Source organism: Lithobates pipiens, unplaced genomic scaffold (genome assembly GCF_037356315.1).
Source record: "Lithobates pipiens isolate NorthernLeopardFrog02 unplaced genomic scaffold, aLitPip1_a1.2 Scaffold_11, whole genome shotgun sequence".
NCBI classification, from domain to species: Eukaryota; Metazoa; Chordata; class Amphibia; order Anura; family Ranidae; genus Lithobates; species Lithobates pipiens.
In genome coordinates this window covers 10,603,065-10,620,680 of record NW_027507696.1, presented here as the reverse complement: position 1 = coordinate 10,620,680, position 17,616 = coordinate 10,603,065, and the positions used below count along the sequence as shown (strand labels likewise).

General features: G+C 42.9%; 1 protein-coding gene across 3 annotated transcripts in view; it reads right to left on the bottom strand.

Annotated features, from left to right (window-relative positions):
• ABHD4 (abhydrolase domain containing 4, N-acyl phospholipase B) overlaps positions 1-16,957 on the bottom strand; it is a 41,751-nt gene extending 24,794 nt beyond the window's left edge. The window contains exons 1-3 of one of the 3 annotated variants that reach the window (XM_077468560.1): positions 16,816-16,930; positions 3,268-3,297; positions 584-669 (exon numbers count right to left, since the gene is read on the bottom strand). In XM_077468560.1, coding sequence (XP_077324686.1) covers positions 584-623 — 40 coding nt within the window. In that variant the 5' untranslated portion in view covers positions 624-669; positions 3,268-3,297; positions 16,816-16,930. Of the gene's footprint in view, positions 1-583; positions 670-3,267; positions 3,298-12,294; positions 12,314-16,815 lie in introns of those variants that run through there. The other 2 variants (XM_077468550.1, XM_077468569.1) reach the window with 2 other exon arrangements.
• Positions 16,958-17,616: the final 659 nt, after the last annotated feature.

Below are 17,616 nucleotides of genomic sequence, written 5' to 3'. Positions count from 1 at the left end.
TTCATCTCCAAAGGCTATGCCGATCAACAACCTATCCTCCACTCACAAAACTTATTTCATACAACCTTGTCTTAATTACAGCTCCAGGATCTTTCTTGTGCTATGTACCTTGTTTGAAACGCCCATTTTTTAAAAGAAATAAATACTTTGATTTGTTCATAACTTAAATTCCACAATTTTTCTATAAATATAATGGCTTCCTTTAAGTATTTATCCCTTCCCCTTATAGACCAAAAAGATTTAAGACAGGGCCTCTTTGATCCTATGCAACAATGCAGTGCTAAATTCAATGGGTATGTGCCGTATACCACAATCAAAAAAAAAAAATATATATATATATATATATATATATATATATATATATATATATATATGTTTTATCTTATCCAACTCCAGTAATGATTTATTTAAATTTTACATTGACTTATTGAGCAAGCCCAAGAGCGACTCACTTATTCATGTACATTATATAAATGTTGTATATTGCAGAAGGTGGTGACTCTGTGTTAAATGATGTAAAATTATATGGCGTACACATAGAAGTTGCTACATTTAAATATAAAAACAAAATGACTATTCTTACATTGAAGTATCTTGGATTCCACTGCCTTTAATTTTGACATGGAAGTTGGGCACCAAGATGGTATCCAGCCAGTTAACCAATGAGACCTGTATCATAAAAAAAAATAAAAAATAATTTAGTTAAAATGACTTACAATCAAGAGATAATTTGTAACTATGAGCGTTCATTCTAAACAGAACCATGCTTAGCATTAAACAATTTCAACCATAAGGGAAACGTCAAACCAGTATCCAGTGCCTTAGTATGGACACGTAGGAGCTTAAGCCATATACTTTAATAAAAAATTTTTTTATTTTTTATAAAAACCTGGCTAAAACTCAATACTCCACCAAGCTTTATAAAAACTTTTTGTTGTGTAACTTTGTGGTACCGGCAACTTACCTTTTTGATAAGTAAAATTATACGGTATATGGATTGGGACTTTGAGGTTTGCAAAAGTTGTTGCTCCAATACTTTGAATCACTGATCTAGAACAAATATAGAAATGAGGCCCCCTTCCTGATCTACCTGCTTGTTCCTGATCTCAGAAAGAATTGAAAGCTGAACTCTTTGAATTTTAAATGACTGCTTGCCACCTTTTTACTGAGCACCAGGAGTACAGCTATGGCTATACTTCTGCAACAACACAGCCACTTTGCCTGTCTCAAACCTCCACTGTCCACTTAAGCCTGATTCACACCTGGATTCATCCCCCTGATGATGCACTTTGAGTGACGAAATGTTGGGCAGAGCCTGGCTTAACGTGGGACCTGGACAGACTGCACTACAGCGACCATCACTGAAGCGCTGGACGCTTCAGTTGTTTGCCTGTTTTAATCAACTTAAAATGTGAGTGGAATTGTTTTTCCTTAATAAATTGGGCATCGTTTAAGATATTTGCGCAATGAGCGTTGTTATTTTTCTATATCCACATGACTGCTGAACTGCATGGGAATCTAAATATCTGTTCATGATTGGAGAGATTTCTGGTTCCAGTGTACTGCTTGTGAGGAGTAGTGGAGCAAAGTGGCTTTTCTATTTGTGCATTAACGTTGCACTGATGGCAAGGGTCTGTCATGTTGGGTGACGGTGATGGGACCCCTACTATCCTTATCTCTGCTGAATGAGGTGGAGGGAGATCTGTTGTGGATTCACTGAACTTTCAGTACCTGTTTTGGACTTTTACACACGAATGCGTTACTTTAAATGTGTTTATATATAAATTTTTTTGCTTTGTGCACCGCATTTTCTTTGTTTATATGATTCACACCTATGCAGGTTACAGTTTGCATATTCCAGGAGCATTTTGTGTTTTTTTTAATGCACATTTTTGATCCATTGAAGTCTATAGAACCAAAAACAAGTAAATAGTCCCTGGCCCTTTTACATAAAATGCACAGATGTGACCTGCACCCATTGCAAAACATGCTAAATAGACTGTAGTGTTTTTATACAAAACTGAAAGGTCACTTAAAAAAATATGCATAGGTGTGAACTAGGCCTAACAGAACGCTTAAGGTGTAACTTTACCTTCTCCATTATTTTTTTATTTTTTTTAAAGCCTTACCTACCGGATGCAAGTTCTACTAAATTTTGATACTCACCCACCCACCCAGTGGATCCAGCTCTGTCCAGCTAAGAGACTCTTCTCTTCTAGCAGCGCTTGATCCTGGGCCACTATGTTTCCCCAGTAATGTTAATGCTAGGCTGCCAGCCTTTCCAAGTTCAGCCGGCGTCATGTCAAATAGTGTCCCCCGTCGGATAGTGTACGCTGTGTACTGCGCATGCGCAGTACACAGGACAAGCAGATTCTGAAAATATCCGAAGATGAACAGCACCTGCGCCGTGAGTGGACATAGAGTTAGAATAAAAAGAGCCAAACGAAGCGAGGCCATGCCCAAAGCGTGGAGAGCTAAGCGAGCCCGCCAGGGGCCCTCTAATATGTGCAGTCCTATGTCCACTTGGATGGTGGAGCTTGCACCTGGACTCACGGCGCAGGCACCGTTCATCTTCTGAGATTTTCCGAATCTCCTTGTGCTCCGTACAGCACAAGCACTGCGCCTGCGCAGGACACAGCGGACACTATTCCATAGGCGGACATTTTTTGGACAGAACACCGGAATGCCTCGGAATGATGCCCAGACAGGCCCGCCCCTCCTTTCTTTAATGAAAGCTTATGCCTCCTGGGATATGCGACATACATATCCTGGGAGGTGTGTGCATTATTCGCCTAAGGAGAGTGACATGCATGGGGAAGCGGGACAGACTTTATATTGAAAAAGGATGTAAACAAAAGAAAAAAGCAAAAAAGTCCTATTCACGCAAAGGACAGGAGGAGGAGTCGAGAAGCAGGACTGTTCAAGAGAATGAAGGTCCGCTTTAATGTTTTAAAACGAGTTTAAATAATACAAAGCCTTCCATAACTGGGCAAGAGGGGCGGGCAAAGCAACTGCAAATGACATATGACAGTGGCATACAAATGACATTGGCATACACCTCATTGTACTTAACCGCTGAACAGAGTTTTAAAAGTGCTGTAATTCCTAGAGTTCCTCTTGAAGTCAGGGGTTCAGTGCAAAAGCCAGGCAACTAGCATTTTTAGGAGGTGGTCAGCATGACAGCATCTGTATTTCTCGTGCCTGAGTTACTAGAGGCTTTTGTTATGCTGGCTACACACAAACATGCAGAAGATTGAGAATGAATACCTTAGGTGTTCTGACCCTAGTCAAATACACCTAAAAAGAAAGGGAGAGGAAAATAAAAGACAATATAAAAGCAATACCTTCAGATTCACCAACCAACCATGCATTACTGCCCAGACCCTTCCCTATATCGTAATGACTGACACCAGCAATTATATATAATTTTTTTTTGTAAATATTTTATTATATCTTTTCAGATATAAGATATACTTTTCAGATATTCAGATATACTTTGCTGCAATGTAAAGTAGTGAGTGTACAGCTTGTATAACAGTGTAAATTTGCTGTCCCCTCAAAATAACTCAACGCACAGCTGTTAATGTCTAAACCACTGGCAACAAAAGTGCGTACACCCCTAAGTGAAAATGTCCACGTTGGGCCTAAAGTGTCAATATTTTGTGTGGCCACCATTATTTTCCAGCACTGCCGTAACCCTCCTGGGCATGGAGTTCACCAGAGCTTCACAGGTTGCACTGGAGTCCTCTTCCACTCCTCCATGACGACATCACAGAGCTGGTGGATATTAGAGACCTTGCGCTCCTCCACCCTCCGTTTTGAGGATACCCCACAGATGCTCAATAGGGTTTAGGTCTGGAGACATGTTTGGCCAGTCCATCACCTTTACCCTCGGCTTCATTAGCAAGGCAGTGCTCATCTTGAAGTTGTGTTTGGGGTCGTTATGTTGGAATACTGCCCTGCGGCACATGTCACAGTACATGTTGGCATTCATGGTTCCCTCAATGAACTGTAGCTCCCCAGTGCCAGCAGCACTAATGCAGCCCCAGACCATGACACTCCCACCACCATGCTTGACTAAAGGCAAGACACATATATTTGTACACCTCACCTGGTTGCCACCACTCACACTTGACACCAACTGAACCAAATAAGTTTATCTTGGTCTCATCAGACCACAGGACATGGTTCCACTAATCCATGTCCTCCGCGTACACACGATCGCACATTCTGACAACAAAATCCGTTGGATTTTTTCCAACAAATGTTGGCTCAAACTTGTCTTGCATACACACAGTCACACAATGTTGTCAGAAATTCTGAAAGTCAAGAACGCGGTGACATTCGACGAGTCGAGAAAATTGAAGTTCAATAGCCAGTGCGGCTCTTCTGCTTGATTCCGAGTATGTGTGGAACTTTGTGCGTCAAACTTGTGTACACACAATCAGAATTTCTGACCACGGATTTTGTTGACACAAAATTTGAGATCCAGATCTCAAATTTTGTGTCAGAAATTCCGATGGAAAATGTCCGATGGAGCCTACACACAGTCATAATTTCCGACAAAAAAACTCTCCCATCAAACATTTTCCGTCGGAAAATCCAACCATGTGTACGCAGCATTAGTCGGCTTGTCTTCAGCAAACTGTTTGTGGGCTTTCTTGCGCATCATCTTTAGAAGAGTCTTCCTTCTGGGACGACAGCCATGCAGACCAATTTGATGCAGCGTGCGGCATATGGTCTGAGCAATGACAGGCTGAACCTCCACCTCTTCAACCTCTGCAGCAATGCTGGCAGCATTTATACATCTATTTCCCAAAGACAACCTCTGGATATGACGCTGATCACGTGCACTCAACTTCTTTGGTCGACCATGGCGAGGCCTGTTCTGAGTGGAACCTGTCCTGTTTAACGATTGTATGGTCTTGGCCACCTTGCTGCAGCTCAGTTTCAGGGTCTTGGCAATCTTCTTATAGCCTAGGCCAGTGATGGCGAACCTTGGCACCCCAGATGTTTTGGAACTACATTTCCCATGATGCTCATGCACTCTGCAGTGTAGTGGAGCATCATGGGAAATGTAGTTCCAAAACATCTGGAGGGCCAAGGTTCGCCATCACTAGCCTAGGCCATCTTTATGTAGAGCAACAATTCTTGTTTTCAAATGTTCAGAGAGTTCTTTGCCATGAGGTGCCATGTTGAACTTCCAGTGACCAGTATGAGAGAGAGTGAGAGCGATAATACAAAATTTAACAGACCTGCTTCCCATTCACACCTAAGACCTTGTAACGCTAACGAGTCACATGACATCGGGGAGGGAAAATGGCTAAATCGTGCTCAATTTGGACATTTTCACTTAGGGGTGCACTCACTTTTGTTGCCAGCGGTTTAGAAATGAATGGTTGTGTGTTGAGTTATTTTGAGGGGATGGCAAATGTACACTGTTATACAAGCTGTACACTCACTACTTTACATTGTAGCAAAGTGTTGTAGCAAAGTGTTGTAGCAAAGTGTTGTAGCAAAGTGTCAATTCTTCAGTGTTGTCAAAATAGAAGAAAATAGTTACGAAAATGTGAGGGGTGTACTCACTTTTTGTTAGATACTGTATATATGTATATTTATTTATTTTTTAAATCAGCACAATAGACAGTACTTTAATTCAACAAGATGTGTCCCTTGTGCTGGTGGCTGCTATGTTAGTTGAAATGTTCTGTCCTCTGCCGCCCCCCTCCCCCCCCCCCCCCATAATGGTAATCTCCTGGTGCTATAGAGGTCAATATAGCCACTGGACCTATCAAAGGCACAGGTTCACTAGAGTTTAGAGCAATAAACAGTGATCAATGAATAGATCACTTTTCATCACTGGAAACTATCACTACAACTATCACTACAACTACACCTTCTATGAATGAGGGATGGAGGGGAAAAAAAAAAAAGTGGGCATAGTCTGCACTTTTGACTAGTGCCTATAACAGGTCCAGTGGCTGTATTAACCACTTCAGCCCCAGAAGGATTTGCCCCCTTCCAGACCAAGCCATTTTTTGCGATAAGGCACTGCTTCGCTTTAACTGACAATTGCGCAGTCATGCAACATTTTAACGAAACAAAATTTATGTTCTTTTTTTCCCCACAGATAGAGCTATATTTTGGTGGTATTTGATCACCTCTGCAGTTTTTATTTTGTGTGCTATAAACAAAAAACAGCGACAATTGTGAAAAAAATATTAAAAACATTTTTTTTTCTCAGTTTAGGCAAATAGTATTCTACATATGTTTGGTAAAAAAATTTTAATAAATTTGCAATAAGCGTATATTGATTGGTTTGCACAAAAAGTTATAGTGTCTACAAAATAGGGGATAGATTACTAGTAATGGTGGCGATATGCCGTTTTTATCCAGACTGAGACATTGCGGGGGACAGATGGGACACTTTTGACATTATTTTGGGACCACTGACATTTATACAGCGATCAGAGCTAAAAATAGCCATTGATTACTGTATGAATGTAACTGGCAGGGAAGGGGTTAACTGTGTTCCCTAGTGTGTGTTCTAACTGTAGGGGGGCTGGGACTGACTAGGGGAGGAGAGAGAGATCAGTGAACACCACACACACACACACACACACACACACACACACACACACACACACACACACACACACACCGATTCTTGCTCTCTTGCTCTGTCACGAGCAATCTCAGGTGTCCAGTGGTCATTGTGCCCACCGGGCACTCACATTGGCTTTGGTCCGGGGGCGCACACGCGCCTGCTGTGAAATCATAAAGAAGCGTCATACAGCTAAAATGATTTCCGCAGCCATGCCAATCTGCCGCAGTATAACTGCGGCTGCTGGTCGGCTAGCGATTAACCCCCACCATACTGGAAGATGACCACTGCAGGGGTATAAGGTGGGTGGCAGAGGATAGAGGATTTCAAATAAGACAGCAGGGACCAGCACAAATGCCACCTTTTGAATGTACAGTGCCTTGAAAAAGTATTCATATTCCTTAAAATGTTCCACATTTTGTCATGTGGAAAAACCAACAACCAAAAACAAATGTATTTTATTGGGATTGTATGTGATATACCAACACAAAGTAGCATGTAATGAAGTGGAAGGAAAATGAATAGTAGATAAAAAAAAAAAATTTTTAAATGTAGCATCCACTAGTGTGCTATAAGAGTATAGTAGTCAATTTTTTCTGGAGTGTTGGTCAATTTCAGGTTTGGCTGGCAACACATGGAAGTGTTCTGGACAGGTGGCACGGGAGCAAGAAGACAGCAGGAGAACACTGCCAGGCAAGTCTCCAAAGAAGAACAACAGGCCGCAGCCAAGGGGGCTGATGAGTGACACACAGTCCGGAGGACTGGGGAGCCAAGCCTGAGAGGACTGGGAGATTGTAGTCCGAGATGGGTGCAGATCCAGTGGAGTGGACTGTGCTGGCACAGACAGTGGAGAGAGGCAGTTGCAGCTATAAGGGCTGGCAGGGCCTAAAGAGGTGGTGCTGGAATCAGTAGCCACGTGGGACAGCTAGCAATGGGACTACCTTCATTTTTGCTACACTAAAGGGGCCTGCAGTCCCTGCCTGCAAAGGGCAATTGCTTTGGGCCTGGCTGAGCCAGTGTCAGGCCTGCATTTCAGCGCTAGATAATCCTGGGGATTGATAAACTGTAAACAAGTTTGTGCCGGAGAGCGAGATCAGTAATCAAGTGCTGTGCTGGAGGAAGAGAGGAGATGGTATATACTGAAGATGTACCGTATATAGTTTCAGTCCCTACATTGTCTGTCTCAACTGGGCATCTTATATCTACCCTATTCCCATCCAAATTGAATTCCTCCAATAACAATAGCAAAGTAAATGGACTGTTTTCTGTCTGGGAGGGACTGAAAAAAAAAACTAAAAAAAAAAACTGTGCCTGGCTGGGCAGGGTCACAGACAGACCACAACTATGAGCAGCCCCTACAGGGGTACCGCTACACAAATAAATATGTGACAAGTGTGGGGTGCATTTGTAATCAGCAACCCTGAGTCAATACTTTGTAGAACCACCATTTGCTGCAATTACATTTGCAAGTCTTTTTGGGGATGTCTCTGCCAGCTTTACACATCTAGAGAGTGAATTTCTTGCCCATTCTTCTTTGAAAAATAGCTCAAGCGCTGTCAGATTGGATGGAGAGTGTCCGTGAACAGCATGTCACATATTCTCAATTGGATTTAGGTCTGGACCTTGACTGGGCCATTCTAAAACATGAAAATGCATTGATCTAAACCATTCCATTATAGCTCTGGCTGTATGTTTGGGCTCGTTCTCCTGCTGGAAGGTGAACCTCCGCCCCAGTTTCAAGTTTGTTTGTTTGTTTTTTGTTTTGTTTTTTTACAGACTTACAGGTTTTCTTCTAAGATTGCCCTGTGGCCATCTTCCCATCAACTCTGACCAGCTTCCCTGTACCTGCTGAAGAAAAGCATCCTCACAACATGATGCTACCCCCACAATTATTCACGGTGGGGATGTTGTGTTCAGGGTGATGTGCGGTGTTTTTTTCAGCCACACATAGCGTTTTGCTTTTAGGCCAAAAAGTTAAATTTTGGTCTCATCTGACCAGAGCACCTTCTTCCACATGTTTGCTGTATCCCCTTCACAGCTTCTTGCAAACTGAAAATGGGACTTTTTTTATGACTTTCTTTGAACATGGCTTTCTTCTTGCTACTCTTCCATAAAGGCCAGATTTGTGGAGTGCATGCCTAAGCCCTTGTACACACGGTCGTAAATTCCGACGGAAAAGGTCTGATCGGATTATATTGTCGGAAAATCCAATCGTGTGTGGGCTCTATCGGACTTTTTCCATCGGATTTTCTGACGGGAAAAAATTTGAGGGCAGGACCTCAAATTTTCCGACAACAAAATCCGATCTGACTTTTTTTCCGAACTTTTGTAGAGAAGTCTGATCGGACAAAGTGCCACGCATGCTCAGATCAAATTACGAGACCAAAGCTGTTGGCTACTTATTTGCAACCTAGTCCCGCCGGAAGGAACTAATGTAATTTCATTCCGAACGATTGTATTTTATGACAACTTTGTCCGACCGTGTGTATGCAACACCAGTTTCGGACAAAATCCGATGGATTTTGTTGTCAGAATGTCCGACCGTGTGTACAAGGGCTAATAGTTGTCCTGTGGACAGATTCTCCCACCTGAGCTGTGGATCTCTGCAGCTCCTCCAGAGTTACCATGGGTCTCTTGGCTGCTTCCCTGATTATTGTTCTCCTTGCCCGGCCTGTCAGTTTAGGTGGACAGCCATGTCTTGGTAGGTTTGCAGTTGTGCCATACTACATTTCTGGATGACAGATTAAACAATGCTCCATGAGATGTTCAAAGCTTGGTATATTTTTTTTTTATAACCTAACCCCGCTTTAAACTTCTCCACAACTTTATCCCTGACCTGTCTGGTGTGTTCCTTGGCCTTCATGATTCTGTTTGTTCACTAAGGCCAGGTTCACACTGGTAAGACACTACAGCAGTACCACTTTGGATGTGACTTTGCCCTGTGACTTGAAGTCTGACATGCGTCCTACTTCAATGATCAGAGATACGACTTTGATCCCCGACAATACCAGGCACTGTGTCTGGTATGAATCTTTAGGGGTAACTCCCCTATGGACTCCACTACCCACACGAGAAGAACTGAGAGTACCATAGCTCCACTTCTCAACAAGCAAGAACTATTCGACATATGGAGATGCTTTCATGGCTCGGAGAAGGACTTTACTTACCTGCCGGCAGCCCATGCCTCTTATTCACGTATAGATTTTTTTTTTTAACAGATAAAATATCCTTGCAAAATGTAATCCGTGCTGACATTGGTACAATTTCTTGGTCGGACCACGCCCCAATCACTATGGAATTCGATGATACCCTTTGTAGTACGCCACCCCCCCCCCCTCTGGAGGTTGAATACCTCTCTCTCTTAGAGAACAAGAGATTGTACCAATCTATAGTACAGGAACATCATACTTTCTTCCAATGCAATGACACACCTGATATTAGTAAGTATACTTTGTGGAATGCATACAAGGCGTATATGAGAGGGGTGTTGATTAAACTTGCTTCTTATACTAAGAAACAGAGAATGAGGCAGATTGCTGATCTGCTCCTATCTATTTCCATTAAAGAAAGTAACAACCAGGCTAATCCCTCCCAGAGCTTGACAGAAGATATCCTCCAAGAGAGGCAGAAATTAAGAACCCTATTAATGTACAAATTTGAAAAACCACTTAAAATACCTCAAGGCTAATTACTATGGCCTACATAACAAAGCAGGTGCTTGGCTAGCTAGGAGAGTCAAACAAGTTAAACGTAAAGTGGCCACACTCAATTCACCCCACAACCCATAAGACCCTATTTAATCCAAAGGACATTGCTAATGCCTTTGCGGACTATTACCAATCACTGTATGACCTCCGTACTGACCAGAGCACCCACCAACCTACTCCAAAGCTTAATCACTGACTTCTTAAAGACAGTGAAACTTCCAAATTTGAACGCAGACCAATTACACTCTATCTCCCAACCGATTACAACCCAGGAGATATGCACAGTCATTAATACACTCCCAAACCATAAGTCTCCAGGAGATGACGTATTCTCTAATGAGTATTATAAATACCTTGCCAATGAAATTGTCCCGCACCTACAATCAGTTTTCAACCTTGCCTCCTCCTCTGGATTCTTTCCACCTGAAATGTTACGAGCTGTGATAATAACCATACCTAAACCAAACAAAGACCCCACTAGCCCCTCTAACTATAGGCCCATTTCACTTCTTAACACAGATGTAAAGATGTATGCCAAATTGTTAGCAATTAGACTACAAAAAAAATCCTCCCTCTCCTAATCCACCCTGACCAAGTGGGCTTTGTTCCGAATCGTCAGGCTCCTGATAGAACTAGACGCCTCATCAACCTACTTGCTCAGGCGGGATCCTCTCGAATGCCTACTCTGCTCCTCTCCTTGGATGCGGAGAAGGCGTTCGATAGAGACACTGGGGATACCTTAAGGCTGTCTTAGACAAATTTGGTATCAATGGCTGGCTGCAGACTGTATTCTCTCCCTCTACTCCACTCCCTATGCCACTGTTCTCACGTCAGGTATCACTTCTAAATCTATTAAAATCTCCAATGGCACCAGGCAGGGATGCCCCCTGCCGCCACTCATTTTTACCCGCATAATGGAACCGCTTGCGGAAAAAATTAGAACACACCCCAAAATCACTGGCATCTCCGCGGCGGGTTCTGAACACAAGATCAGTCTCTTCGCGGATGATGTCATGCTTATACTATCCAATCCTACAAATTCATCACAAGCAACATGACGTGTCTTGGAGGAGTTTAGAGCAGTGTCCTATTACAAGCTAAACGCCTCCAAATTCCAAATCCTAGGTATCAATATTTCTACCCCTTTACAGATGTCCTTAGCTGAAAAGTTTCCCTTTCCCTGGTCCCCACACTCCTTGACATACCTTGGTATCCAACTGACACCACATATCTCCCAGCTTTACATACAGAATTATAAGACCTTCTTAGAGTCCTTACCCAAACAGTTAGCTCAATTAAAACAGGAACTCTCAACTACAGGAAGAATAGCAGCGTTTAAAATGTTACTTCTCCCTAGACTCTTGTATTTATTTCGTACTTTGTCTATCCCCTTGCCCCGCACCTTTATTAAATCCATACAAAAGCTCCTCACCCACTATGTATGGAATCACAAACTCCCAAGATGCTCATTCCACATCATGCAGGCATAGGGTAAATGGAGGGTTGGGTGTTCCTAATATTATGGCATACTACCAGGCCTGTGTTGTGGATCAACTTAAGCATTGGTGGTCAGCCCCTAAGCATAAAATATAGGCGACTATTGAATCTGCCCTGGCCCTCCACAGTGAGCCTAGAACAGCCCTACTTGCTTTTAAACTTGGAGCCCCTCCACCTAAATTAATGTTTCCCACGGTACAGATATCCAGATGTGGATGGAACTCCCCCTCATGTCTACCAATAAAAGTGAACTCTGTAAACTCCATATCCCAATATCAGTATTGCATTATTATATACCGGATATCGCCCTGCACTCATGGACATATAGAGGGATAAAGCACCTAAAAGACTTATACCAAGGTAAAACTTTGTATACTTTTGAGGATCTCGTCTCGCAATATAATCTCCCTTTCTCAGCGCACTATACCTATTTCCAAATCAGAACCTTCCTACATAGACATTCCCTACCTTTGCACCTGGACATACCGTATCAATGATGGTGTTCTTCCAGGACCCAAAATCGCCACAGAAAGGGATTTCTTTGTTTTATAAGATGTTCAATAACTGCCATTCTTCCGAAACCTACCACCATCACCAAATGGGAGAGAATATTAGGCAATTCCTTCATGGAAGCTTCTTGGGAAAAAACCTTTGCCATTACATATGCTTCCACTAAATGCACCAACCATTGGGAACTTTATCAGAAGGTAGTGCACGCATGGTACCTTACACCATTTAAACTCTCCCGATTTTACCCCTCACACACTGCCCTCTGCTGGAGGAACTGCGGTGAGTCTGGTACACTATACCATATTTTGTGAGCTTGTGTAGCATTGCGGTCCTTCTGGAATAAAAATGTTTCCATATTATCTGACAATGGGGGCAAGCCCATAGCTCCAAAACCTGAATTAGCAATATTACATTTGACCGTACAAGACCTGCCACCTGCTCTAAGGGCCATAGCGACGCAGTTACTCCTGGCTGTGAAACTCACAATAACGAGATTGTGGAATAATGCCAACCCACCCTCCCCCTGTTAGATGTCATCTGCACATTAAATCACCAATGTGAAATGGAAAAATGACTAGCTAACACCACCTTTACAGGAGCATCCGTTAGACGTAAATGGGATCTTTGGTTATCCAACTCTAACTGTTCGGTCCAACTATAACTGTGTTCTGCATCCAGAAGTATTATATGCTGAATCTGGAGTAACACTAAGAGTATAATCAGTGAGGGTGACTGTCCCCTTCTCCCTTCCCTTTTCCCATCTGTTTCTTCCCTCCCCTTCCCTTTTCTTTATTCAAACTTCTGTATCTGTATTACACCAGTTATAGATAGGAGAAGTCATGGTTCCTGAGCATACACTATAACTGTATTTGCTCTTATGAGATCTAATTTTGCTAATGTTTGTTATGTGCAAAGCAACTACTGTGACTTGTACCTGTTGCACCTACTTCGATTGTTGTTGTACCGTTACTTTTCTTCAGATACAATAAAAAAAAACTATTGAAAAAAAATAAAACTGGAACGGACTGCATTGGTGTGAACTAAGGCCATTGGAATACATGAAAAACACTGTGTATGCATTTTTGATGAAGAAAAAAAAAAAATGCACTGTACTGCATCTGGTATGAACTAGCCCTCTGGGTTCATTCACACCAAGGCTCAAGGATCAATGGCACAGCAGAGGAACCAAGCTTGTGCAGGTCTTGCTTGGCGTTGATGCAAACTGTGCTACACAATTGGCTGTTACAGTAGTCACATGAACAGTAGCCTGTCCCACCATCTCCCAATCATAATTAGAGTTCGGGGCAGCTTGATCACTACGCTGGGAACACTCAGTGAACATGCCCTCAGCCATCATAGATGCCTGCGTGCGATGTGTGGGCATTAAAGCACACCTTCCTTGCCACCACACATCCAGTATGTGCTATGTGGTCAGTAAGATGTTAATTATAATTAGATACGATTACTTATAAATGTGCACATATTATAATATTAACTCCTTTCCAACCACCCAACACATATGTTCTGCGCTATAAGGGTAGGCTTTAACACTCACACGCCACACATATGCGTTGCTGGGTGGCACTGTGTGCTCTCAACACAAGACAGCTCTTGGTTCAATGTAAATTGATTGCTAGCTGGCAGGCCTGGCTTTTGCTCATGTGATCACCATGACAGTAGTTGCACGATAACCGATTTTTCCCGCTACCCCATCTCCCCCCCCAAGCATTCCTAGCTATTTAAAAAGGGTGCCAGAGTGGGCAGAAGTAAATTAAAGACAAAAGGAAAATTCTGCAGAACCCAAGACATTTTTAAAATATTAGTCTTTAGATCACATACAATCTTTGTACAAACAATGTTATCAAAATGATGTAATATGAGGAGCTACCTAATCTACCCAATCAGTGTGTATCCATTCAGGCCGGCCCTTGCACTACATAGTTGTTGGTGGATCTAAAGCAGGCCATACATAGTATAATAGTACAATCTGATTGTATTATTATACTATCTCTATATGATTTCTTTAGTGTTACCAAAACTAATAAGGACAGACCTAGAAAATCAATTTAATCTGTATTCATTCAGGCGGGCCCTTGCACTACATAGTTAATGGTAAATGTAAAGAGATTGTACAATCAGATTGTATTTTGTACAGCCAGCTTTAGGACTCGTTCACACTAGTGCGATGCCAGACATCGCATGCGATTTGCACCACATTGCTGTACAGATCATGTGACGTGTGTGCGATGCAAATTTCAGCCACACAAACTGTATGGCTAAATTCGAAATGCATTCAGACCAAACTCGTCCAGGACCCTTTTTTTGGTCCACACCATTAGCACTGCACTTTGCAAACTGATTGTGGGGCGTTGTTAACTTAACATACACTCCACAATCAGTTTGCATAAACAGGGCTGTGATTTAGACGTGATGCGAATTCGCTGTGAATTTGTGCCGCATCTAGTGTGAACTGAGCGTTAAGGAGAGTGTACAAGCAGATTGCATCTTGTATAGCCAGCTTTAACCGTTTGCCGACTGGTTACATACGGTGGCAAGGTGGCTCTCCTGCCCAGGATCACGTACCCAGTACATGATCCTGCACTTCTGGGTCTGGAACATGCATGCAAGCTGCTGGTGACCCACTCCCGCTGTGACTAGACAAGGCAGGAGCTGATCTGCAGGTACCGTGGACTGTCCACCGGCACCCGCCGATAATTAGCAAGGATGAGCTCCGGTGCGTTCGCACACTCCACGTGCAGAGCCCGCCAGGAAGTCGGCACTGCACTGTGCTAATCACAGGCAGGGAGACATTTTTCCGATGCGCGGCTGCAGAGATCGGGAAATATCTCACTGCCTGTGATTAGCGAAGTGCCGTGACGACTTCCTGGCGGGCTCTGCACGTGGAGTGTGCGAACGCACCGGAGCTCATCCTTAATCATTAGGCAGAGAGCCAGAACAGTGATCTGCCTTTGTAAACAAGGCAGATTGCTGTTCCGTCAGTAGGTAAGGCATTGATTTTGACTTTTTTTTTTTTTTTTTGTATGTGCTTTAGAGCAGAAAGAAAAAAATAATATGCAATATATATATTACATATTTATTTATTTATTTATGTTTTTCCCCCAAAATTGGCAAGTTTTTTTTTTTTTTGTTTATATCACAAAAAATAAAACACTGCAGGGGTGATCAAATACCACCAAGAGAAAGTTCTATTTGTGAGGGGAAAAACATTTTATTCGGGTACAATGTCGCATGACTGTGCAATTGTCAGTTAAAGTAATGCAGTGGCGTATCGCAAAAAATGACCTGGTCATAAAGGGGGGTAAATCTTCCAGAGATCAAGTGGTTAAGGAGATTGTACAATCAGATTGCACTTTGCAAAGCCAGCTTTAAAGGAGGTTGTACAATCAGATTGCACTTTGTATAGCCAGCTTTAAAGGAGGTTGTACAATCAGATTGCACTTTGTATAGCCAGCTTTAAAGGAGGTTGTACAATCAGATTGCACTTTGTATAGCCAGCTTTAAAGGAGGTTGTACAATCAGATTGCACTTTGTATAGCCAGCTTTAAGCCCCTGTACACACGGCTGGAGATTCTGCCAACCAAATCTGTCGGATTTTGTCCGTCAGATTTAGTCTGACGGATTGTGTCCGAAACTGTTGCATACACACGGTCGGACTAAGTTGTCGAAAAATCCGATCATTCAGAACGTGATGACGTAATTTCGTTACGATGGGACTACATTCAGGCTAGTAGCCAATAGCTTTGATGTAGGAATTTGATCTGAGCATGCGTGGCTCTTGGTCCGATCAAAATTCTCTACACATGATCGGAGTATGTCCGATCGAACCAGTTGGTCGGGAAATATTTCCAACATGTTGGAAAATTGGGTCCGACGGATATTCCGATGGAATCAGTCCGATGCATACCACACACAGTCGGATTATCCGACGACACGGTCCGATAGGACACATTCCGACGGATTCTCTGACCGTGTGTACAAGGCTTAAGGGAGGTTGTACAATCAGATTGCACTTTGTATAGCCAGTTTAAGGAGATTGCACCGTGTGTTGAGTATTATAGCCTCCACTTTCCCATAGAACCACCTGTAGCTATCTAGGTCTATGGTAATAGAAGCAGGAATGAAGAATCATTGTGTCGGATTGGACATGCCATGTGATTGGAGTCATACTAGCACACATACCCCTGAGCCCCGAGGCTGATACTTTTCTGTGTAGGGTGACAGTTGAGTTATCAGGGATGACTTTTTTCCCCATCAGATCAGTAGACAATCCCAGAGATGTAACATAATGACCCAGAAACGTCCCAATGTAACGAATAGTCTGATAATGATACAAATGAATGTCTGTGCTGGCTGATTTCAGCAGTTTGTTTTGCTCTGTGGGTTGTGTAACAAACACGGGCCTATCCGTCTCCACCCTTTGTGTGGGTGATCAGCTGGGCTCTATCACTATGTGATAAGACTACATGCTATACTCACTGTTCCTCCAGCTCCTCGGCCATCACAGGTCCTGTCTCCTGTACACCGGGCATTACACAACCAGGAAAGCGCCCGATCACCTGGAAATAAGGGAACACTGTCACATTAATGGGCGGGGATAGAACGTTCAGCTGACAGGAGGGAGTGGCCTGACCAGTCAGTTTAATGAAAGGGGCACAGCTAGAGGGCGTGTCTATAACTGCAGGAAACGCCCACTCCAGAGTCATGCACAGGTTCTGTATTACAATGATGAATGGAGGGGGCTGGGCTCGGTATGGGCTGGGATGGACATGGGAGGGGAAGGGGGGACAGAAGTTTGAGAAGAAGGAAACTTGTCATTACTCCTGCTTACATCATTGTATAATAGAGGAACGTGCTGTGTCATCGTGAGGACAGGGAAAGGTGCCTACACACACTCCATTCCACTGCCACCTTACCCTGGACACCCCCAACCCCCCTTATACGATTTATTTTTACATATTTTCTCATGATGAGACAATCCTGCAACTTCCACCTGTCTGATTTCTGTCCCAGTCTCAAACAATCATCTACATGGGATCACCATTGTCATCTGACTGTACAATCAACTGATTTACCATAACTATCCATTATAAAATCTACCTAAACTATCCAATAAATATACAGATAAACTAGTATTCCTCACCTATCAAAATGAATATAAATATAGAAACAGCTGCAATCACTGAAATGGTCAATCCGAAATCAAAAGGTGAAATAATGTGATATGTGGTGCTGTGCTGTAGTAGAAAACCCAAAACACACACACACATATATATATAT